The sequence below is a fragment of the Taeniopygia guttata genome, chromosome 7 (genome assembly GCF_048771995.1).
Source record: "Taeniopygia guttata chromosome 7, bTaeGut7.mat, whole genome shotgun sequence".
NCBI classification, from domain to species: Eukaryota; Metazoa; Chordata; class Aves; order Passeriformes; family Estrildidae; genus Taeniopygia; species Taeniopygia guttata.
The window spans coordinates 6306929-6329120 of NC_133032.1; the positions used below are offsets into that span (position 1 = coordinate 6306929).

Genomic DNA, 22192 nt, shown 5'->3' on the forward strand with positions numbered 1-22192 from the left:
TTTCTTGTTTAAGCTAATCAGACAGATTTATTATTTTCCTGTCACCAGATGTCTGTCTCAGGTTTGAGCTAATTATTCATCCATTTCTGAAAATAAGGAAGAACATATAAAAAGAACAGCATTCCAACAAGTACAAGTCACTCCATTTACTCACCAATCTGTTCTCTTTCAACCCTTCCAGAGTCCAAACACATGAAGTGTGAAAGAATCCTGGTTAGTAGCAGAACTTTTTGAATAATTACAAAAAATAAACCCTATCTACATAAACCAACTTCAAAGAATAATTAAAAGAAAATCATAAATGAAAATACATTAAAGAACTTGCAGCACAAGACAAAGCACCACGGGTGAAGCCGATCCCTAGAAACTGAGTTTCCAGGTTACATTTTAATTAAGAAAACATTCACATATATGTCAATGTGAAATAAAACATTCAAAAGTTTAGTATCTTACATATGCCACATCTATTTGCTAATATGCAATAGCATTATTATTACTTATTTACCCTATTCCCTACTGCCTCACAAAGGCAAAACTGACTTGGAAGTGAAAAGTTTGCACGATATGCAGAACATACTCTACACATTCCTCCATTAATGTAAAAATGTGCTTCCACATTACCATTAGATAATGTGATCTTGAGAGACCATCAGATAATTCCACATCAGATTATCTCCATAAATTTATGAATTAAGCTTTTTTATGCCACCAGTCATATTCTACATACATTTCACTGCATGGATATACTTCACTTTCCTCCTCTAGTCCCATATTCTTTTTTGTCCTTTTCAAGAAAATAAAAAAATAATTTAAAAAAGGTTCAACCCCCAAGCGTAGAATGCCTACGGGCATCTTACATTGATTTATTTAAAAAAAAGAAAAAAAAAAAAAAAAAGCCCCATTCAGACAGCTTCTTCTTTTGGAGAACAGCTTTACATTCCTGAGAGTAACTACTGGAACAAGACCTGGTCTCAATGTTCCAGGACTTGTCAGACGTTGTAATCGGGGGACTTTCCCTGCAGCTGTCGCAGTCGGATCTGTAAGGTGGAAAAGGCTCCCACAGTCACATGGAAGAAGAGCTGCCAGAGGTTGCGCAGCTCATACAGGTACATGTTACACAGGCAGATCAGCCCAAAAGTCAGGAAGGACTTGGCATTCCTCCAGCCTGTGTAGTACACAAACAGGTAACACTGTCAGGAAATAAAAAAGAAATCAGGTTACCTCATGGCAAGTAACTTCTGAAGAAAAACCATCTGGTCATTGAAAAATTACAGCCCAAACCAAGAACAGTCTGAATCAAACATGGAAGAACAGTATCAATTCAGCAGTCATAGAAGGATGAACAGTACCTGATATCAATACAAAGTTTCATTTGCATTGCATTAAACCTGAGAACAATTCATTCATAGTAATTAATTACAGACTGCAATAAGTGGCCTATGACTAAAGTTAGTGGATGTTCCTGGCAACCTCTGGTCAAAAAAAACCCTGTTCTACTCAAGCAGAGGAGAAAGAACAAGAGAAGTCTTCAGGAAAGCAGTGGGAAGGACAGGCACAATACCAGGGCCCCAGAGCTCAGCACAAGGCAACCCCCCAGACGTGTCCCAGTGTCCTGCCAGGGTGATGCTGAGGGTTTCCTAGGAGATGTAGAGGTACACACCCCCTGCCCTGCTCCAGCTGCTTCACATTTGGAGAGAGACAGACACAACTGCTGTTGTGTAATTCTACCACATTTTAGTCAATGTTCTGCACACTGTGGTGGAACACAGTCTGTCAGGACTGCCCACAGTTCCCTACTCAGCCCTCTTCCTCCTGTAACTTGAAAGCTGTTCAAGTCTTTTGTCTCAGTTTTCATCTCTAAAAGGACACAGCTTTTACCCAGACATTATTTTTATTTCTTCTATTGTTTGAACTACTCCCTTAACTGCTATAAAATCAAAAAATTCCTTTACCCCTTCCCTGGATTCAGGTAATTTTTGCTGAAGGAAGTTTTTTTCCGAGCTTTAAGGTAGATAACAATAGTACTTATGCTTACTTTCTATTCCAAACCTGTTCCCAGTGGATTTATAACTATGGTCACACAGATTTAACAGCATCCATCATCAGATTATCTAAGTGTCATTTCTGTTCTTCCTAGGCATTTGCCATGTTTTATCAGTCAAAAAAACTCAATTTTCTTTTCATTTTTCATGTTCCTCAAAAAAGCACAACTGAACAATACAATTTATTGAGGTTACTTTATATTCTATTTGAACTCTACCACTTTGTTATAAAGCATGTGTTTCCACTGCAAATGTGGCTGAGAGCAGCACAGCTACTTGTAGTGTCTGGATATCTAAATATTGTCAGAGCGAAGAGCACTGGCATTATCAGTAAGATTTGTATGTCCTTCTTCCAAAGCAAAGTAAAACTGGAGATGAATAACCTGCATGTTTCAGAATCTAGAGAGATGTGTTCTGAACCTGCTTGGCCATTTTGAGCAGAGTAAATGCAACCTGCTTGTGCTGACAACTTCACAAATCATAGCTAAAAGAGCAATTAGCTGGTACTGGTATCTCAGCAGTAAGAATTCAGATAATTTCCTAGTGTTGTCACTTCCACTGACAATGTATGAACAAGTGTGACTGCTTCCAAGATTAAAATAAGAGCCAGGATATGCTTCATCAAGATGATTAATAAAGGCTTGAAAAGAGTAGTTTAAAAATGTTACTATAACATGATGTCACATGACTGAATTTTACTGAAGAACTGTCTTAAATGAATTCTGAAGTGGATCTTTCATTGGTCTAACTCTGAACTACTGAATGTGCACCGTACAGAACAGATGAAAAGGCCAAAAACAGTCAAAAGGCCAGAACAATGCAGCTTTAACAGCTTACTGTAACAAGTACTGTTATGAAACTCCTGAGGGTTGTTTTTCTACTACTAAAGGGAAGTGTTATCATGCAAGTGTTATACTGAGCATGCTTTTATGGAGAGGCTTCTCTGTGCTACTTCAGAGAAGATTTTGGTGGGTTTTTTTTAATGAATGTTCAGAGATGACTGAAGGCTCAGCTTCTGACACTTTGCACTTCTGGTACAACTGAGGCAGTTGTTACTTTTTCTTCTTTATAAAATACTAGAAACTATGAAGCTACACTAGACATGTCAGTGAGTCTAAACCATCATATTATACTTAAGTCCTGCTCATTTACCTACACATCTGAGTTATAAATATTTTTTGGGAACTAGAGACACACTGCTGTGTTGTTATTAACTGAACAAGACAATACAGCATGAGGGATGTCTGGTGGGTGAATGTCAGTAAAATGTGCTGTCATACAACACAGGGAATTAATGTCCTGAGCTCTTAACTGTAGCCAATAAACCTCAGAACATGCCAGAGAACCAACACCCCTCAATTCTGAAAACTAACCAATCACATATTACAGAAATTATAGCAGAGGGTGGGAAACAGAGTTTCAACAGATCTATTTTGAATATTAACTAAAAGCCTACATTCCAAGTTACATGGAGTCTTTCTTTCAGACTTTCTTTACAGCTCTGTTCAAGGCAAACAGAGGAGGAAAGATATCTCAACGGACAGACATGAATACTTCATGAAGAATAAGGTTTCCAGTTGGGGACAGGAGGGGCAAAAGTGTATTTTTTTATACAAAAAGAGAACGGAGGAGCTCTACATTATCTGATATGGAACAGACTATCAGACTGTTGGCATGGAAAATTAACACCAATCTAAATTATTTAAGGCAGAAGTTGATGGAAAGACAACAAGTGTTGGAGAATACAAGTCGCATTGGGACATTTTGCTAGAGATAAATTGTAGAGAATGAAGATTACAGATAACCTGGAAAAAAAAAAGACTGAAAGAAAGGCATTTTCTTAGATTACTGTCTGACACAGTACTAAACAATGGCCCACAGAAACAGAAACTTGTGCATACTCCACAAGTCTAAGATTAAAAGTCAAAGTAATTATAATAATAGCAACTGAGCATGAGAGACATAAACATAGGTTAATGTAACAGCAGTGTCACTGAATGACAGATGCCAGTGGGCACTTTGCTATAAATTATAAAGCAAAGTCAAATTCAGATGCAGAAATGGAAAACTGACAGTGAAGAAAAGCAAGAAGTGCCAGGAAGAAAAACAATGAAAAGTGGCCACAAGCTTTGAAAAGGAAGGAAATGCACATTAAAGTACCAAGTGAGGAAAATTCTGGGGTGCAGTGCTTAGGTATTATGGTATTTACTTCAAATCTGCCCAAAGGGACAAAGCAGTTAGTTGTTTATTCAGATGGTTAAGTCTACTTGAACTATGAAACTATTATTTCAAAAAAATAATATAACCTCCACTGCTTGTGACTTTAGAGATAATTGTCTTAATTAAATGTCTTAATCATCCAGCTGGAGAGAAAATGCCAGCAAACAGAAGCTTTTTGTATCAATCTACTACTATGTGATAGTTTATAATTAATAAAAAAAAAATAGAGCAGAAAATATTTTTTTAATCACCCTATTCAAGTATCTGTGACATTTAAGAAAACATGATGAAACTTATGTATGACCGGGTAATGTTTCTAAACTCTAGTGAATTAGGCAAACAGAAAAACACACCTGGTACAAACAGGCTGCGGTTCCAAGAAAAAATGCAATAACATAGCTGAAATCTTCACCTTCATTCTGCAAGAATAAAGGAAAAAGCCATGTTTTACAATAAAACAAGTGAAATACCAGCCATTTACAGTATGAAAGCTATGAATTATTGCATGTTAAAATAGTTTCACGCAGGGATTTAAGGCAATTCCTTTACCACACTAAACTAACAATTAGGACTAATCAGTACTTACTGATATGCCTACAAAAAAAGTCATGATCTGGAGTCTGACCAAAATGTTCATTCACAACAAACAACTCTTGCCAAGATTTTCAAAAGCTTTAAAGATGTCCAGCTCTAACACTGTATTATTTACCTTCTCCAGATGCCTTTGAAAATTCAAGTCTAAACACTGGTAACCACCTTTAATAGCAACTTCATAGAATTGTGCCTTCCTAAGGTTTCACAAAATGGAAACGAGGTAACAGGAAAGGACCCAAACTGGCCACTAGGGTGGGGTAAAACTCTGCACAGAGAATAACGAAGGCAGTGACAGCTAACAGCAGCACAGGAATTTATCAGAGAGACTCGGAAAATAGGGTTCTCTTGAAGGAAAGATGGAAAAGTTTACTTGAAGTGACAGATTTTTCTACTATGTGTTTAGAAAACAAAACAAACCCTTTAACTTACTCAAACAGGTTGTTATAGCTCCTACAGAGCTGAGCAGAGTAAATCTCCATGTTAAATGACTATTCTAACTGCATTTCTAGCAAACATCTGCACCCACCAAACACCTTCCTAGTAAAACGATGGGCACTCATGCAAATGTTTGTCCTTGAGAGCAAATATGACCTGAGAAGATGGTGGCCCATCCACAAGAACAACTTGTGTCTGCTGAGAGTATGTTCAGTGTGAAGCACTTCCATGTCCTGTGCTGACCAGGAAAAACTTCACATGTTTGCACACAAAAATTACATCCACAGTCAGTAACTTCTACCCAGTCTGCAAGTCTTTGCCCCAGTGCCACTGCACATTTGGTGGAGTACAGTTACAGACTGTAACACAATTTTATTAACACCCAAATAAAACCACTAATTACAAAGCCAACAGTAATTCAGAGACACGCTTCTGAATGACTTCTCAAAACTCATTCCATTAATTGTGTTTTGGATTACTTCTCCCTAAACCTTGTGGATTTTTCCATAATAAAATAAATTAAGAGAACTTTTAATGTATTTTTAGCGTGCCTCATTTGTCAGAAATGAAAATTATCTTCCATCTGTACTGAAATCTATTACCCCCAGATACACTAACATAGAGAATAAAATTAACTGGATGTCCTGTCATCACTTAAATAGACTAATCTAACATTTGTGTTCTTTTTTAAAAATCAGCTGCAGAAAGGTAACAAAGTAAGATTTAGCAACATCATACTAACTGACAAATCTGTTCAGTACTATTTGTACTACAGCATACTTTAAAATCATTCCTATTTATAAACTGAGAGAATTGTGCATAACACAGAAAAACCTAATTAGAGATAGCGATGCAGGTTCACTTGGTCATTCTTTAAAAAACAAACCAAAGACAACTCAGAAAGAAGGACCTAGCATAAAATATTTCCATTAATCTTGCTCATCTATCCACTAGTCTTCCCAAAATGCTGAGACTCAACAGTACTGTTTATTCAATCTGTGCATATATGTACTGTGCAAGATAACTGGAATACAGATATTCTTCTTTACCTTATTGCCCTATAAAAAAAAAATCCATTAGGTATCAAAAAAATTGCAGTTGGCTGCTGAAAGGCCTAGAGACCAAGACTTACAAGGAACAGCTGAGGACACTGGGGCTGTTTGGCCTGGAGAAGAGGAGGCTTGGGAGAGAACTTACTGCTCTCTGCCACTACCTGAAACTAAACTGTAGCAAGGTGGCAGCTGGGCTCTTCTCCCAGGTAACAGTGGGTAAGATGAGAGGAAATGGCCTCGTGTTGCAGCAGGGGAAAAATTTCGTCACTGAAGGGGCTGTCAAGCTGCCCAGGGAAGTGGTTGAGTCATCACCCCTGGAGGAATTTAAAAGCCTTGTAGATGTGGTACTTTGGAACATGGTTTAGTGAACTTGGCAGTGCTAGGTTATGGTTGGACTCAGGTCTTTTCCAACCTAAATGACTCTATGAAGTCCAGATATGTTTAAAATAAAAATACCTACCAGCCAAGCAAGAGGATTACCATGTTCTCTCAGAAAACTTCCGTGGGGTTTTTAGTTTCTATATCTATCACCACAATAACAGCCATTAAAAATTGTAAGGAGGTCTTTTTTTTTTTTTTTTGTGGCAACACACATGAACATTCTGGGCATGCCTGCCAAGTACTACCAGCATATTCACCTGAATTGCTTGAAAGCACAAACCATTATTAGTGACACTGTAGCACTTGTGGGAATACAACCAGCATAAGAAATGGAATAGAAACTGAAAGGCTACAGGGAGGGTCATAGGAGAGATTTTACAGAAAAAAAAATGGGTTTGAGGGAGGTTGTTTGGTGAAGGGAGCTGAGAAGAAATTACTTGACAACTTTCTGACACTAATCCTTTCAATACACAATGAGAAATCAGGTTTATTAAATACAAATAAAAAACTACAAAAGTTCTCAAAGAAACGACTTTACAAAAGCTGTTTAAAGATTCCCGCTCTGTGTACTCTTCAAAAAAAACTGCCCAGATCTTCAAAGCTGTTATTCATTTCACTCAAGTGTTTTTAAATAGCATCTACAGAAATTAAATGCCTCATACCCTGGCATAAATATAGAAAACAGAACATTATGTTCATATCCTCACTAATACCAAGGTACCAGGGAAGGAGTTGGCCACCCACCTTCCACTGCCGTTGACACTCACAGCCTCGATGAATGAGGCAGCACACTCAAGGAGGATGCAAGATCACAAACAATACAGGTTTTGTAACAGAGACCTAACCTCACAAACAGTACTTTTGAAATAAACTGGCACAACTCAGCTCATACAGAGTCTCCTAAAACGAAAACTGTGGTTGCTATGATGCATACCTTCTAAATTCATAAACATGTACAATACCTGGAGAAGGCTTTCTATGGCATGGAAGCCACGGATTAAGTTCAAAGCTCCACATAACAGATTAAGCACAAATGAGACAATCCCTGGCAGAGTCACAGGTTCCAGACGTTGATGAGGAGCTGCAAAGCAGATCAAAAGAAGATATCAAAGGTCAAAGCAATGCCTCCAGAAATTCAATAAAATAATAATCTCATTTGTTAGTGGTTTCTAGCTCAAGAGATCACTGAAGCAAACCAGAAAATGTTATTTCTGTTTTCTAAAAAGACAAAACATTATAAATGTTTCAGCACAAAGTTTAGCAAAAAGTAAACTATCCTCCAGTCCACATATGTAATGGCCTTGTTATATTTACTCTTTATCTCCATAAGTTCCATTTATTCAGTATGGTATTGGTGGCTGCTCAAACATGCCAGGAAATCAAAAGTAAAAGATGTACTTGCTATTGAAATATGTCCATAATTAGTAACCAGCTAATAAGTCACATACTTAAGAGCTTCTGTCACAACCTCCACTCTTCTTTAACACCAATGCATTAGTGAGATATTGAGACTGATTTTGCTTGTTTGCTGAACAGAACACTGAAGCAAAGCTATCATAGTCCCCTTCCTTAAAAACACAGTGTGTGCTACCAAAGACACACATGAAGGGACAGCTCTGAAACTCAGCTGGCATCTACACCACAATCTTATATGGACCTTCCAGATTGTGCTTAGCCTCTTACAAGTAAAACACATTAAAACACTCTTTCCATGCACACCCACTCTTTCAAGCTTATCTAGGGTGACAAATATGTAACAGTTATGTATGTTCCTCATTACTGTCCCTTTGCATAATGAATAACAGAAAGCAAATGTGAAAAAAACAATGCAAAACTCTTAACAGTCTGGGCGACACTGGGATAACAATGGAACTACTGAGCTGTACTCAAATCATTCCGTTCAAATTAACCAAGTGTGAAGATGTGAACAATGAGGTTAATGAACTGTAACATTAATAGAGAGGGGGTGTCAATCCCAGTTGTTTGTATTGCACAGATGCAGGGAAAAGGTTTTTCAAACAGTTTATGAAGTTACAGAACCTAAAAAAGCCCCAACAAAAGCTATTTCACATTGATAAGCAGGCAGGGCTGTCTAATTAAGAGTGTACAATAACAAAAAAATATATAGCATGAGTTCAGTTAATTAATTTCTGCTGAATTTAATAGTGTATAATCAGTTGGGCTGTTTTTTTAAACAAAAGCATAACCCATGTTTAACTTTGAGAGCTCACTGCTTTTCTAACTGTAGGGTACATTACTCCCAGCAATCACTCAGTTAAGGTTAGATATGCTACATGTGCTATTTGCATACCAAACCACTCTTTTTCAATGACTCCCAACTGGTTGGTTTTTTTTGGCTTTTTTTGAACCATCTCATTTAGAGAGTGGAAAAAAGCTGAGGGTGTATATGACTGTTTTTAGCCAATGGTAATTCCATTCCATTAACTGCTGGATAAAATTAGTTCACTGCTCTCCACTTGCAACTCTCCAGAAAATCTTCCTTTTCCCCATGTATTGGGCAACTTAAAATCATTGTGTGAGAAAACTGCATTTAAAACACCTCTTTGAGAACTATGGGGGGAAAAGTGAAGAGTCTGGTCAGCTAAATCAACAAAGTCTATGAAGGTTCATAAAATAGTAACTTATCTTGTTAAAATATGAAAAAAAAATAAAGGATATTATGTACCATTACTAATGTCATTAAACTCTCTAAGGCTTAAAAAATTTTAGTGTTGCAATCAAAGCAACAAGAATCATTTATATACAAAGAGATGAAGGCAAAACCAAAGAAGAAGAAGGAATGTCAGAGAAGGCAGAGTAAAGGGCAATTGACTTCAAATTGGTACACCCATCAATCCTAGAAATATTACTAAGTGCCATATCAAAATGTCTCAGTTCAAATAAAGCACAAATTCTGAATTTAATGTTGATATTTACATAAAAATTCAGGAAATTTACATGGTATGAGAAACTACATTACTTGTAAGAAAGTTTATTTAAAACTAAAACGTAAAAAAAACCCCACAAAAGCGTGGAGTATGCCATCAAGCAAAAAATAACTTTGATCTGACAACTGTTTCTTCACTGAAAAAGAGCTCAGAAAACAGTAATTTTATCCTAACCTGAAACATTACATATCAGCATGTTGTGACCTTATTTCTAATGCCTGCCAACACCTACATGTACCTGTGCAGGAAGATTCCATCCATAATCTGCACTCTTTATGCTTCCCACATGCAGAATTTCCCCTATTCCTCACTGCACTGCACAACTCTGAGGGAGAGGGCTGCTACTGCAAGCACTGCCAGCACAGCAGGCCTGGGCTCCTCACCCTGTTACACACCCAGTTACAGCGGGAGCAAGCGAGAGCGAATGCCTCCAACTCTGCCATTCTGCACAACGAAACAAGATTTGCATCCACCTAACTTCCCACCTCTGGATGCTCTCCAACTTCATTTAACACAGCTCACTCCAGAAAGTCCTGCTTTTTAACAGTACAGCATATTCAGGAAATTCCACTAGGCAAAACATCTTTTTGTGAGAATCTTTTTGCTCTGTCCTTAGTGCAAAGGAGAAACTTGGAAGTCCAGCCAACTGAGTGGGCAGCAAACATCCAGAGAAAGTTCTTTTCAAGGGTGGAGAGAAGTGATGAATGTAAAGAACTACAAAACCATTAGCAGACTTTCTAAAAAAGACACTGTTATTCAATAGCATCTAAAATGTGAAGAGCTGAAGAAGTAGCAAAGTGCCAGCTTCTCATAATGTACAGCCCTTTGATAGTGAGTTTCTACAGCAGCTCGAGGAAGGAAGTGGATAACTGAACAGAGATCTATGGAACTCAGAGGAAGAAGAAAGTTAAAAGTAACTGAAAGAGAAACAGAAAAAAAATGACATGGAAAGAAAAGGGGACAACAGGATTTCTTCTGTAAGAAATTGTGGAGAGGTAAGTAAAAAAAATAGACGAACACCTGCCAATTATTGTTGAATCTTCTTTTTTAGTTAAAAGGGAAATGGTCCCTATGTTTTTTAATATAGGACTATATTACCTTCCAACACTCTTACTCAAAAAAGTAATAAAAACCCCATCTCCCACTACATGGACAAGTTTTAAAAAGCAGCCAATTTGGACACAACCTGAGTTCTCTCATGCTTATTGCTTTTTCCAATTTTCATAGTTAACCAGCTGCCCCTTCTGCCTCCACAACCCTTTCCACAAAGCAAGATTACACAAGAACATTAGGAGTAAGCAACAATGTAAGAATTAAAGGTGGCAAAGAGTGGTATCACAGCATTACATACCTTTAAAAAGAGCCCACACATGTAAAAAGATGACAAAGGTATGCACAGTGCAGCTTAGATGATTCCACTCTTTTAAACCATTTAAACACCTTCACACTTTCCCTTTAATAATTTTCCTAACTCTAACTCCAATAGTGTTAAATTGCAAATACAGAGATTGTAAGCTATTTCTACATTGTCTCATAGCACCTGGAATTCTCAGAATCAGGGCCCCAGAGTACAAATAGGGCACCCTACTGGTTTTGTTTGGTTTTCATCTTCCATAGAAAGCAGTTTTCAATCTTCTAGAGTAATCCTCATGAGTAAGTACATAATAAGGATAATATACTGGCAAAAAGATCCTATTAATATATACATGCAAAATCTCGTTTATTACAACATTGTAGGAGGTGTTTAGATTTACAGTTGTAATTCTATGATTTATGATTGCACCCTGCCACTGTAAAGTGCACAGCATCAGTGTGGGCCTGCTCAGGATAATTTATAAACTTAGGTACTTTTGGAAAAAAAAGGAAAATATATTAACTAATTAAAATCAACACTTCCTTTCATTCTATTTATGATTTTACTTTACTAAACTTGGAGGACTGGAATTGGATGATGTCAGTATCACATGTGGAGCCCATGTCTCAGTGCAAGGATCTGGCATTTTGTTTCTGTCCTGCTGGGAAACATCTGAAGATGGGACTCAAACCCATTCAGAGGATTCACTTAATAGCACAAACCTTTAACCCAGTTCAACCCCACTGTTCCACATGTACCTCCTACGTAAATTAAAGTTTAAAAAAATTAATGACTACTTAAATGAATTTGGCAGTTTTATACAAAATTGCATTTTTTAACATTGTACTTAAGGCATGTTTTAACATTGTACATAAGGCACTCATTTTAGAGAGCGCATCTTTTAGCCAGCACAGCTCTTTGGATTTTCACCATTGCAAAGGCTTCCTGAAGAGATGCTTCTCCCTCCAGCTGCTCTAACTCCTGACACTGTTCTCAGGTTATGTCAACAACGAGTATTACTGGGCAGAAATATCAAAAAATTTCAGAAATCTTAAAAAAATCAAAAAATAAAAATAATATTCTTGTTAAGTGCTCATCTTCATTTACAGGGGTTTTTTTCCTTCAATAAAGCGGTCTATTGAACAGAGCCATTTCTTGCTCTGAGTGCCTCGAGAAGGTGAACATTTGGAGCAAGAGACAAAACAGACACCTCAGCTAAAATATGCATAAGGTCACACCAGCTTTATGTTTTAGAAACATGAAAAAGGCTTTTTATTTTAAAGAAAATAAATTAATTTTGCTGCATCTGTCTCATTTAAGGATACAACAACAGAAGTCTGGAACTTACCTGCAGCTATCTTACCAGTACCCTTATACTCCCCCACAGGTATATGAGAAAAGCCATTGGCTGAACCAAGTTCTGACACAGAAATTTGATACGGTGGTCTCAGTTTGATTTCAGTCTGCATATCAGCAAGATTCATCTTTGTTGACAAAGAACGTGTGTTGTTGTATCTCTGTTTGGTCCTCTGAATGAAATTATCTGTGCAAAATTTAAAATAAAAAGGTATTTTCTATGAACTTTGTAATTACATCATCCAAGACCATGCAGCTTTTCAGTTCACAAACTGAAATATATTGTTTGAAATATTTGTATATATCTTGGGTTTTTAATGCTGTTTCTGTTTTGTGCCTAACACATCATGGGTTATTTACTTCTGCAGTTAAAAAAATTAAGCTCCAAAAATCTAAGTATGTAATAGCTGAATAAACGAATGACTTTTCATTGCACGAGACTGAAAGCATTTCTAATACAATGGATTTACTGCACTTATCCTAGCTTTTCTGTTAGTTTAGTAAATATCCTTATCAAAAAATTATGTTGTGGGAAAATAAAAGTGTTCATAGAAATCTTCACAAGGAGGACAGTAATGTCACACAGAAATTGTCATTAACTGACTGAATTATAGACAGGAATTAACCAACTGGAGTATCTTCCCCCGTGTTTCTAAAACTGCAGCTCTCTTTGCTCCAATGTGTTTCATAAGAATATCTGATTACAGTAATTTCTAATATATAGTATTAAAGCAACATAAACTAATGGAATTCATAACAACTGTTATCTGGTATATATGAGGTGAGTTGCATTTGGAGTCTGAAGATTAATGCTCCACTACATTGTAAGAGAAGTAAACATTTCTCCCTTTCATGTACTGAACAAGAGGTAGCACAGCTAAGAGCTAACATGAAACTGCAATCTTTTACTTGAGAAATTTATGAAGCTCAATGACTTCCCAGGTTAAGTATTTCAACAGGTATGAAGTCAAATAACTCCTGGTATTACTACCAGAAGATGAACTACAGAGCTGCTCACACAAGGCTTAAACCAAAACCTACTGGAATGAACAGAAGTAAGTTTGGATAAAACTCTAGTAGCCTAATTTAATGTCCCAGAAGTATTTCTTCATTGACTCTAACAGCAGTTAAATCAGATTCTAAATCCACCTGAAACAGAGCTATAAACTGCTTTGGACTTTTTTTGTGTGCATGAAGTTGTACCTATTTAAATTCTCTTTTGTCATAGTATGAGAATGAAGGGGGGGAAAAGGCAAATCCTTACCAAACTCTATAAAACAGTATGGTCTGATAGCAGTATTCGTCTTCATCATATTGTAGGTAGTGATGAACTCCTTCTGAAGCTCATCCAGGAAACAGAAAGCCAGGACATTGGGATAATTTTCGGTGCACAACATCATATAGCTCACTCCCAAAGAACTTATAAAGCTAGAATTGAGAAAACATATCCAAAATTTCAAATCTAAATTCAGTGAATTTACTGCTTTTCTAGTCTGATCTCATATTTGTAACCACAAAAACAAAAAATTATCTGGGGTAGCAAAGGAATAAATGTTTACTGAAAAGCCCAACAGTATTCTAGAAGAAAAACAAATTACTTTTAGGGAATGTTTTACTTGAACACCACATTGTACAATCATATGAGAAGCTGTTTTACATGTATAGGTATATAGCTATCTATGTGTGTGTGCATACATATACACACACTGGTGAAACAGAAAATAAAAAAGCTTTTAGGATGCAGAAACACAGCAGATTCATCCCATAACAGCTTTTCACTCATCTCAAATGTACAATATGTGATCTGGAGCAGCCCAAAAATGCAAAACCTTATCTTCAGATCTGGGGGATGGCTGCTGGCTCTTTCCAGAAAATGGGAAGAAATGTAACTATTCTCTAGAGTGCAGAATTAATAATTCTCCAAAGATAGTTGCAAGGACAATCAGAGATGGCAAATATGAAATAATAAAAGGATAGTTTGCAATATACATATTCTGTTGCATTTAGGGAACTAATTAGAGTTTTGGTTTTCATTGTAGCATTCAAATTTCTTTAAAATCTTGCTGGATAACTAACAGTATTAAAAGCAATCAAAGACAAAAGCAGTAAAATCTACCCTGATTAAGCCTTATAGTTTATTCTTAAAAGTTTGTTTTAAGCTAATCAGTTAGTTAGCCTGTAAAGAAACCAAAGCAATTTAGCCCATCCTGGGCTTTAATCCAAGAAATACTGGAAACTCACATACCCCTGTAAGAGATGGAAAGATCTTGGCACATTCTAGGATCATTCAGGTGGTACATGTTCCACCACTGTAACTTCTACATGGTTAACTAGGGGTTAAGATGAAATTACTCACCTCATTTAAAATATCCAAATTAGAACCAGAATTTAGGTCAGTTAAAATGCAAGTGAACTATAAACAATAAATAATTTCTTCTAAATATCTAATCCAAACCTATCCTTTCATTCAGTGTAAAGCCACTCTTCCCATGATGTTGTTTTATGACTGTGCCATTATAAAGGAACTTTAAGGAAAGTCTGAATAGGTTCAAATCTTTGTACAATTTCTCAGGTTTTAAATTTCTTGATACATAAAAAGTGCCAATAATTAATCTAAGTTTGATTAAGCTGCACAGTTAACTTTTTCACTTACAGAGAGACACAATCTAGATGTTGCAAATACTTAAAGGAGATGCCTTACTTTATATTATACTGTCCAGTTTTCAGAGTACATCTATCAGGAAGCTGAGAAAGTTTTTTAGAGAGCATTTTAAAATATTTTCTACATTCCTGCATTCCCATGCTCTGGTCATAATCAGTAGATGCAGAAAGTGGGAGTCCATCCCTCACACGGACCACAGAGGCAGATAAAATCATAGACATTGCCAACAGAGTTAACAACAACCTGCAACAAAACACAAATCAGGAGGAATCAGAATTAAAGTGAAAGCAGAGACAACAGAGCCAACTGTGATGAATTAAACTTCTCAAGCTGTACAGTGGGTTCAGGCCTAAACTGGGATAGTTACGATTTTCAACTGTAACTCAGACTAGAGTCTTAATTGAACAGGACCTACTAATCTACATGAGCCTCAAAACAGTTCTTCAAACCTTACATTAAATCAAAACATTCAAAAGTTTAGCAAGACAAGTATTAAAAGCATTACTTATCTACTAAGCATCAGTACACAAATTTCTTCTCCTACAAGTGGGCGAACTGCTAGAATTTATATGAAGCCAAAAGCAAACACTTCCTCAGCTCTTAACACTGCTCTGCAGACTCCTACCATATACTACACCTATCACTTCAGACACTACAAAAAAATATTTTTGCCACCCTCAGATGATGCTACTCAAGTCCCATACAGTCACAAACTGCAAGAGGAAACATATTTCTGGATACAGCTGAAATATGCTTTTGTGTGTGATACTGACATGTTTACAGCACCTTTCAAACTATGATATTAAGGGTGCTTTACAAGCCTCAGCAGCTGAATGACTGCATTCTCACAAGTCAGAAATCCAAATTTCCCCCAAAAAGACACTACCTCTTCATAGAAGAGAGGAAATAGCTATTTTTACCTGAACTCTCATCTTCTCTATTTCCCACTTCCCAAAGATTTTATATCCATCAGGAAACTTAATGATTAATCAACAATATTCAGGCTTTTCAATGTAATTAACTCCTCAGAGAGAGACATGTAACAACATAAGTGCTAAACATGTGTTGTCACTTTCAGGTTAATAAATTCAGCTTCATCAGCAGTCAAACTTCAACATCCTTTGAGATATATCAGATTAGCTGAATAAATTCCAAATTAATACCCTCGTATTTTACTTGCACAGCACATCAGACTCTCCCCAAAGCTGTAACAGAAGCAGGACTGTTGACTGCAGTCTGCTGAACACCTTGGGGCTTTTATCAGGTGCACTTGTTATTTCAGCACTTCACTGGAGTATCCCCTCCTGAACAAAGTGCTTCCATCAGCTGGACACAAAACCAGAAAACCCCAACTCCAGGACTTCCTCTAGGATCAGCTTGCTGGCATGAAGCATTCAAGAAACAAAACCCACAGTTCTAGAAACTTTTACCTATATCTGAGTTCATGCATGTGTTCCCAGAAGGACAATTCACATGGAATGCACATGGATTCATTTTCTTAACTATGCTGCTAACCATACAACCAAGGAGATAACCAAGCAGCTCAAGAGCACGACAAAACTGTAGAGGAGCTTTGAACTGTAAATGTTCTCAGCCAATAACTATCTCTACCACTCAGAACTCAATCCTGACAGGGACTTTTGGGAGCTGTATCAATACAAACGAAAGAGCAGTGATGCAAAGTTTAAATACCACTTCATTAACTTACTTGCACAAAATGTAATTTCATGGATCTGCATTTCCCCTGAAGAAAGAAATAACTTACTTAGCACCTAACATGAAGAAAGGAACGCAGCTCCATGTCCTGTTTCAGGAAAAGGCAGTGAATGGGACTGCACTGCAACAGAAACCCAGAATCCCGCAGCCAGCTCACAGAAGAAAAGATATTATTCTCTTCACTTTTTAAATTATCTCGATGGTTAAAGTTCATGTTGAGCTGTCTGATGAGATAAGAACAAACAAAAAAGTTAATAAATATATTTACTGGGTAACAACATACTTCAGCTCTTTTTTGTGAGGCCCTACATATTGGAAAGGCCTGAACATAGCCAAGGGAGGTTACTCAAAAGATAATCAAATAAAAACAAAACTAGAATAGTAAGAGATATTAAAATGTTTCTGTGTTAAGTGAAGTTCAGGAAGTCCCATCACTTGAGGCATGTAAAATGGGAAAACACGTTATCCATCTGTACAGCACAGGAGTAACTGAGGTTTACACAACCTTTGACTCTGAACCCCATCATTCCCTTCATCCACTACATTTGATTAATCCATCATCTCCTCTGCTCAGAACACTTCAGGAACGAAACACAGCACAACCCCAGCTCTATTTCCAAAGCATTAATATTTTCAATGTTCAATCTCATCATAGTTGCTTTGCTCCTACAACTGAAAACAAAGAACATAAATACCACTAACAACAGCGTGTATGCACAGACAAAGCAAATTATAAAGACATTTGCAGAGGTATTCTTTCAATTTTTATGTGTATTCTGTATGTAAATAAATATTTGCATAAATCTTGAACACAACTTTCTTTGAGACTCCCACTTAAATTCAGAGAAAAACAGGCTCTATAACAGAAGATAAGCCTCTGCTGAAACCTGCCAATTCTCTTCATATATGACAAAATCACACAAGGTAGAAATTGTGCTGAGCTGAAGATCTTAACACCAGTTAGGTTTTGTTACCATCATCTTAAAAACCCACCCAGTGAAAAGAAGAACTTTTTTCTCAGCCTCCTAACAGCAGAATCAGAAAGCTATCTAAAAACCAAAGCTAGTAAAAGAAAACTACTTTGGCTGGAAGATCATATGTATGTCAAGAGATGTATAATACACATAGTGTAACAGATGCAGCCTTACCTGAAAATGTATTAACAAAGAAAAAGTTTACTAAAACTACTTTATCCAGCTCTCAAAACCATACAGCTTTACATTACACAAGGAGCTAAGTGGTAAATTTGATATGCACTTACATATTTAGAGACTGAAGAAAGATAAATATGCTTTTAGAGTTACCTCTAAATGTTTTTTTGAAACATCTATTCAAAGCTGCATTAAGTAATTCACCAAATTGTTACAAATTTCATACATTTTCCTCCAAAAATTCTGTATCCCTCAACCACCTGAAGATGACAAAAGACTGCACTTTCACTACAAATGGTCTATGAATCTCTTATAGGTGCAAGGAAATGAACAGATTGGGTTCACTGTCTCATTCCGTGACAGAACTGTGGAATACCATATCCAACCAGCAGCTGTTTGGCTCACAGGTATCACAGAGGGTCCAAAACTTGTCACCACCCAGTGGAGCCCCTTGTCACAGGCTGCTGTTCATGCTACAGTGTTATGTGAATTTAAGAGGCAACTGGAAAAGTTCACAGAAAAACTACCTGGGGTAATAAAAGCAAGTCACAACCTTTTGCTCAGAGGGATTCTGACCCCCACACAAACACCAACAGTGAAAGTACATCACAGAAGCAGCACTCCACGCTTGCACCATTCTTGTTCCCCTTAGCTAGTATTTACTTCTGCCCCATTGTTGTTGATTTCCCTTTCACAGCCCTCCCCACAAATGAGAGGACTCATGGAAAAGAGGAGCATGGAGAAAGCTGGCCACAGACAGGTAAGAGGCAGCAGGGTGGCTATTCCTCTGTCACTGCACCTTCCCAAGAGCTGTCCAATTCCTCCTGCACATGTCAGCATCCACTGGTTCAGAACTAGCAATCAGCACATGTGCCTGGTTTCATTTCTCCCAGGAACAAGAAACCTCAGGTGACAGAAATCAGAGCCTGTTTCACTGTACTTGGTTTTTTTAAGCCATATTCAATTATCATGTTGTTTATTTCAGTGTTACGATGGTACCTAATCCACAGCATCTAGAGAAGTCTTAGAAACACTGAAAACAGAAACTGGAGCATTCCAGCCTTTTGTAACAAATTCATCATCATCTAACTTGTGATCTGACAGTTAATTGTTTTAAATGTATCTGACATAGTCTTGTAACACTTTTAACAAGTGTTTGAAAGTGACTTGTGACTATGATTTGCTCAGGATACTTCGCTTAAAAAAAACTCTAGCTTTCTCAAAATTCTGACCAGATCGAGTGTAATGGCCAACTTACCCTCCTGCACCTGATAACCTTCGGCCAATTTAATCACCGCATTTCTTATTGGGATGTCTGCCTCTCATAAAACCTTTCCATAATATATAAAACTGGGAAGTGTATGCAAGCTGCACTCCTGTCTAACACAGAATACAGATAAAACTTCTGTGCTTACATAAACCACATACCTAATACTGTTGGACAATTTATTGTCCCCACTTCTGAGGGTTGTGACAGCTGCATTACACAGGAAGGAGCTTAATTTTTTCACACTATATAATACTTCAGAAATTCACGTCACAAACTGGAGCACTACAGAAGGACACAACAAATAAAGCTATTTTGACATCATCGGGTATGATAAGACAAGGGAATAATCCTAAATCACCAGCCAATATAATCCTTTCCATAAAGCCAGGGGGAAAGAGATCTCAGAGGCAGAATCAAGATTCACAGAATCAATGAGGTTGGAAAACACCTGAGATCTTCGAGTCCAGCCTGTGACTGGACACCACTACCGAGTGCCACGTCCAGTCTTTCCTTAACAGGTGGCTCCAGGCACAGTGACTGCACGACCTCCTGGGATCCCAATCCAATATATAATCACCCCTTCTGAAGAAATTCCTCCTAACGCCAAAACAATTCTGACAAGCTAAGGGAAGGGAAGAATTTGCATCCCAGAGTTTGGGAGCGTGACCCTTTCACCTAGCACCTACTTACGTGGCAGCTCCGACAAGGCCATCAGCGGCCGCAGCAGCAGCGCTGACTCAGCGGGCACTGACTCGGGCGGATCCGCACCGCTTCAGCTCACAAACTTCACACAACCTCCGGCAGAGCCTGAAGGGCGGCTGGACCCCTGCGCACAGCGGGCTCCTGCTACCGAGCGGCCCTGGCTGCCTCCCGCCCCCCGAGACGGCGACTGAGGCGCGAACGCAGCCGGCCGGGCCCGGGGCGGGCAGAGGCGGAAGGGGAAGGGAGCGAGGGGAAGGGAGCGAGGAGAAGGGAGGAGGAGCGAGGAGAAGCGAGGAGAAGGGAGCGAGGAGAAGGCAGCGAGGGGAAGCGCGGCGGCCCCGCCCGCGGCCCTCAGGGCTCGGGCTCCGCGCGGGCGGCGCGAGCCGTACCTGGCAGCGGGGCGGCGGCGGCGCGCGGGTCCCGCCGGGCATTGTGGGAGCGGACACGGCCGCGCGCCGCAGCGCCCCCGCGCGGTGCGGGGCGGGGCGGGGCCGCCCTGAGGCGCTCCGGGCCCCGCTGGCAGCCCCGGGCGGCCGCCCCGACCCCGGGCCGCTCTGTGCCGAGGGGAGCCGCCCTTGCCTGGCGGGGATGCCACAGCCGGACTCCCGGGCCGGACTCCCGGACCAGGATCGCGGCCGTGGGTGTGTCTCACCGCCCGGGCGGCAGCAGCCGAGCACTGCAGCGCTGTCTGGCACAGCCTCGTCTGAGGCTGAATTTATCACAGAATCAGTCAGGTTGGAAAATATCTCCGGGATCATCGGGACCAACCTATGACTCGACACTATCCTGTCAACCAGCCCAGGGCACCGAGTGCACGCCCAGTCTTTATTTAAACACCTCCAAGGATGGTGACTCCACGGCTTCCCTGGGCAGCTCAGTCCAGTGCCAAACTACCCACTGTGAAGAAATGGCTTCCTAGTGAGCCATCTAAGCCTCCCCTGGTGCATCCTGCGATTCTCCTCCTGTCCTGTGCCCTGGGCGCAGAGCCCGACCCCGCCCGTCCCAGGGAGCTGCCGGCAGCGGTACGTGAGCCCCGAGCCTCTCTCCTCCGGGACAATTCGCTCTGGTGTCAGCACAGCTCAGCTTTAGGAGCTGTGCTCTTTGCGTTCTCCCATGGAATAACTTCTGACAGCGGCTGGCTGGTGCCCGCCAGGTTTAATGGATCACACAGCCCTTGGCATGTGCCTGCCACTGTGTGGATAACCAGGTGTGTTCGGGTCCTCTGCTGGGGCAGTGAGGGTGGCTGCTGGCACCTGTGTGATAGGGACAGAATAGCCACCAGCAAAAGTGCACTGAGATGAGACCAGATGCTAGGCTAATCTCACTCATTTCCCAAGAAATCAACTGGGCATGTTTCAGCAATAAATTACAATACAAAAGTGAAACTTTGCAAAACTCATTAGTAACCCTAGAGTGAGGTTCCTACTTTAATTTTTTTTTTTTTTACTGATACAAGGATAATTTTCTCACTGTATCACTCTTTGACTTCACTGTTTTCATACCAAATCACACTGTTTTAGTCTGTTGGCTCAAATCTGAAATGAAAGCAGTTCATTTCCTCGCTAACGCCTTTTAATTTCTCCTTCCATCTGTTACTACTTCACTATCCAAGTGCCTGTAGCACAGCAGTGTTGGGACAGAGGTAACACACCTCACACTCTGGACTCTCAGGCTCTGCTGAGCCCTACTCAGGAGCAAGGCTATCAGGAAGATGGTGTTGGAGAAAATCAGTGCCCTCCAACCTCAACTCTTCCTTCTCCGAGCAATTTTATGCGGATTCCTAGGGCACCCCTGGATACCAGAGGGGCATTGCTTCACTCCATATTCCAGTGATCCAAGTGAGGAAAAACGATCTCTTGGATCTTAGAACGAGGAGTAAATTGCTATTGCTGGAGATTAATTGCACCCTTTCAGCCTCCAGGCTTTCTTCTCTGTCTTCAAGCAAAGCTCAGCCAAGCCAAGGGCTCGAACTCCCCGAGTCAAGCAAGACCAAAGCAAGGGATACCAGATTAACTCTGGGGCTGAGTAACAGAGGAGGAAACTGGCAAAAAGGGAAAAATAGTTTCTAGAGCAGACTCGAGACAGGAAAGTGGTGAAGAGGGGAGTCAGAAGATGGGGCTGGCATGGAGATGTGGGAGGGGAAGGAAGGAACAGGTGAGCAGAGGGGCAACAGCAGGAGAGTCACCTGCTTGATGAGGTTGTTTTTCTGTGAACATAAAAGCTCAAGAAAAAGTGATGAGAGTCTTTCCTGGGCATCCTTCTCTCACTGCAAGCTGACTGTTGGCAGGAACTGCCAAGGATGTGCACCA

The 22192-nt window shown here is 39.5% G+C and overlaps 1 protein-coding gene across 2 annotated transcripts; it reads right to left on the reverse strand.

The window, feature by feature from the left end:
* On the reverse strand, positions 1–20414 carry SEC22A (SEC22 homolog A, vesicle trafficking protein). 2 transcript variants are annotated; one of them, XM_012574855.5, is made up of 8 exons: positions 20273–20414; positions 16810–16984; positions 15084–15287; positions 13647–13810; positions 12375–12569; positions 7687–7805; positions 4616–4681; positions 1–1190 (listed from the first exon to the last, which is right to left on the reverse strand). In XM_012574855.5, exons 2-8 carry the CDS (start codon positions 16821–16823, stop codon positions 990–992), a joined length of 963 nt encoding a protein of 320 aa, XP_012430309.1. In that variant the 5' UTR covers positions 16824–16984; positions 20273–20414; the 3' UTR covers positions 1–989. The 2 variants fall into 2 exon arrangements, with proteins under 2 accessions (XP_012430309.1, XP_012430310.1); XM_012574856.5 differs by lacking the exon at positions 20273–20414 and adding an exon at positions 19872–20256.
* Positions 20415–22192: the final 1778 nt, after the last annotated feature.

Excerpts from the sequence above, each read along its gene's own strand:
- SEC22A (XM_012574855.5), bottom strand. Across the intron at positions 12,570-13,646 it reads ATACTGTTTTATAGAGTTTG|ATAATTTCATTCAGAGGACC; the intron begins GTAAGGATTTGC and ends AATTTTGCACAG. Across the intron at positions 7,806-12,374 it reads TACTGGTAAGATAGCTGCAG|CTCCTCATCAACGTCTGGAA; the intron begins GTAAGTTCCAGA and ends TCTGCTTTGCAG.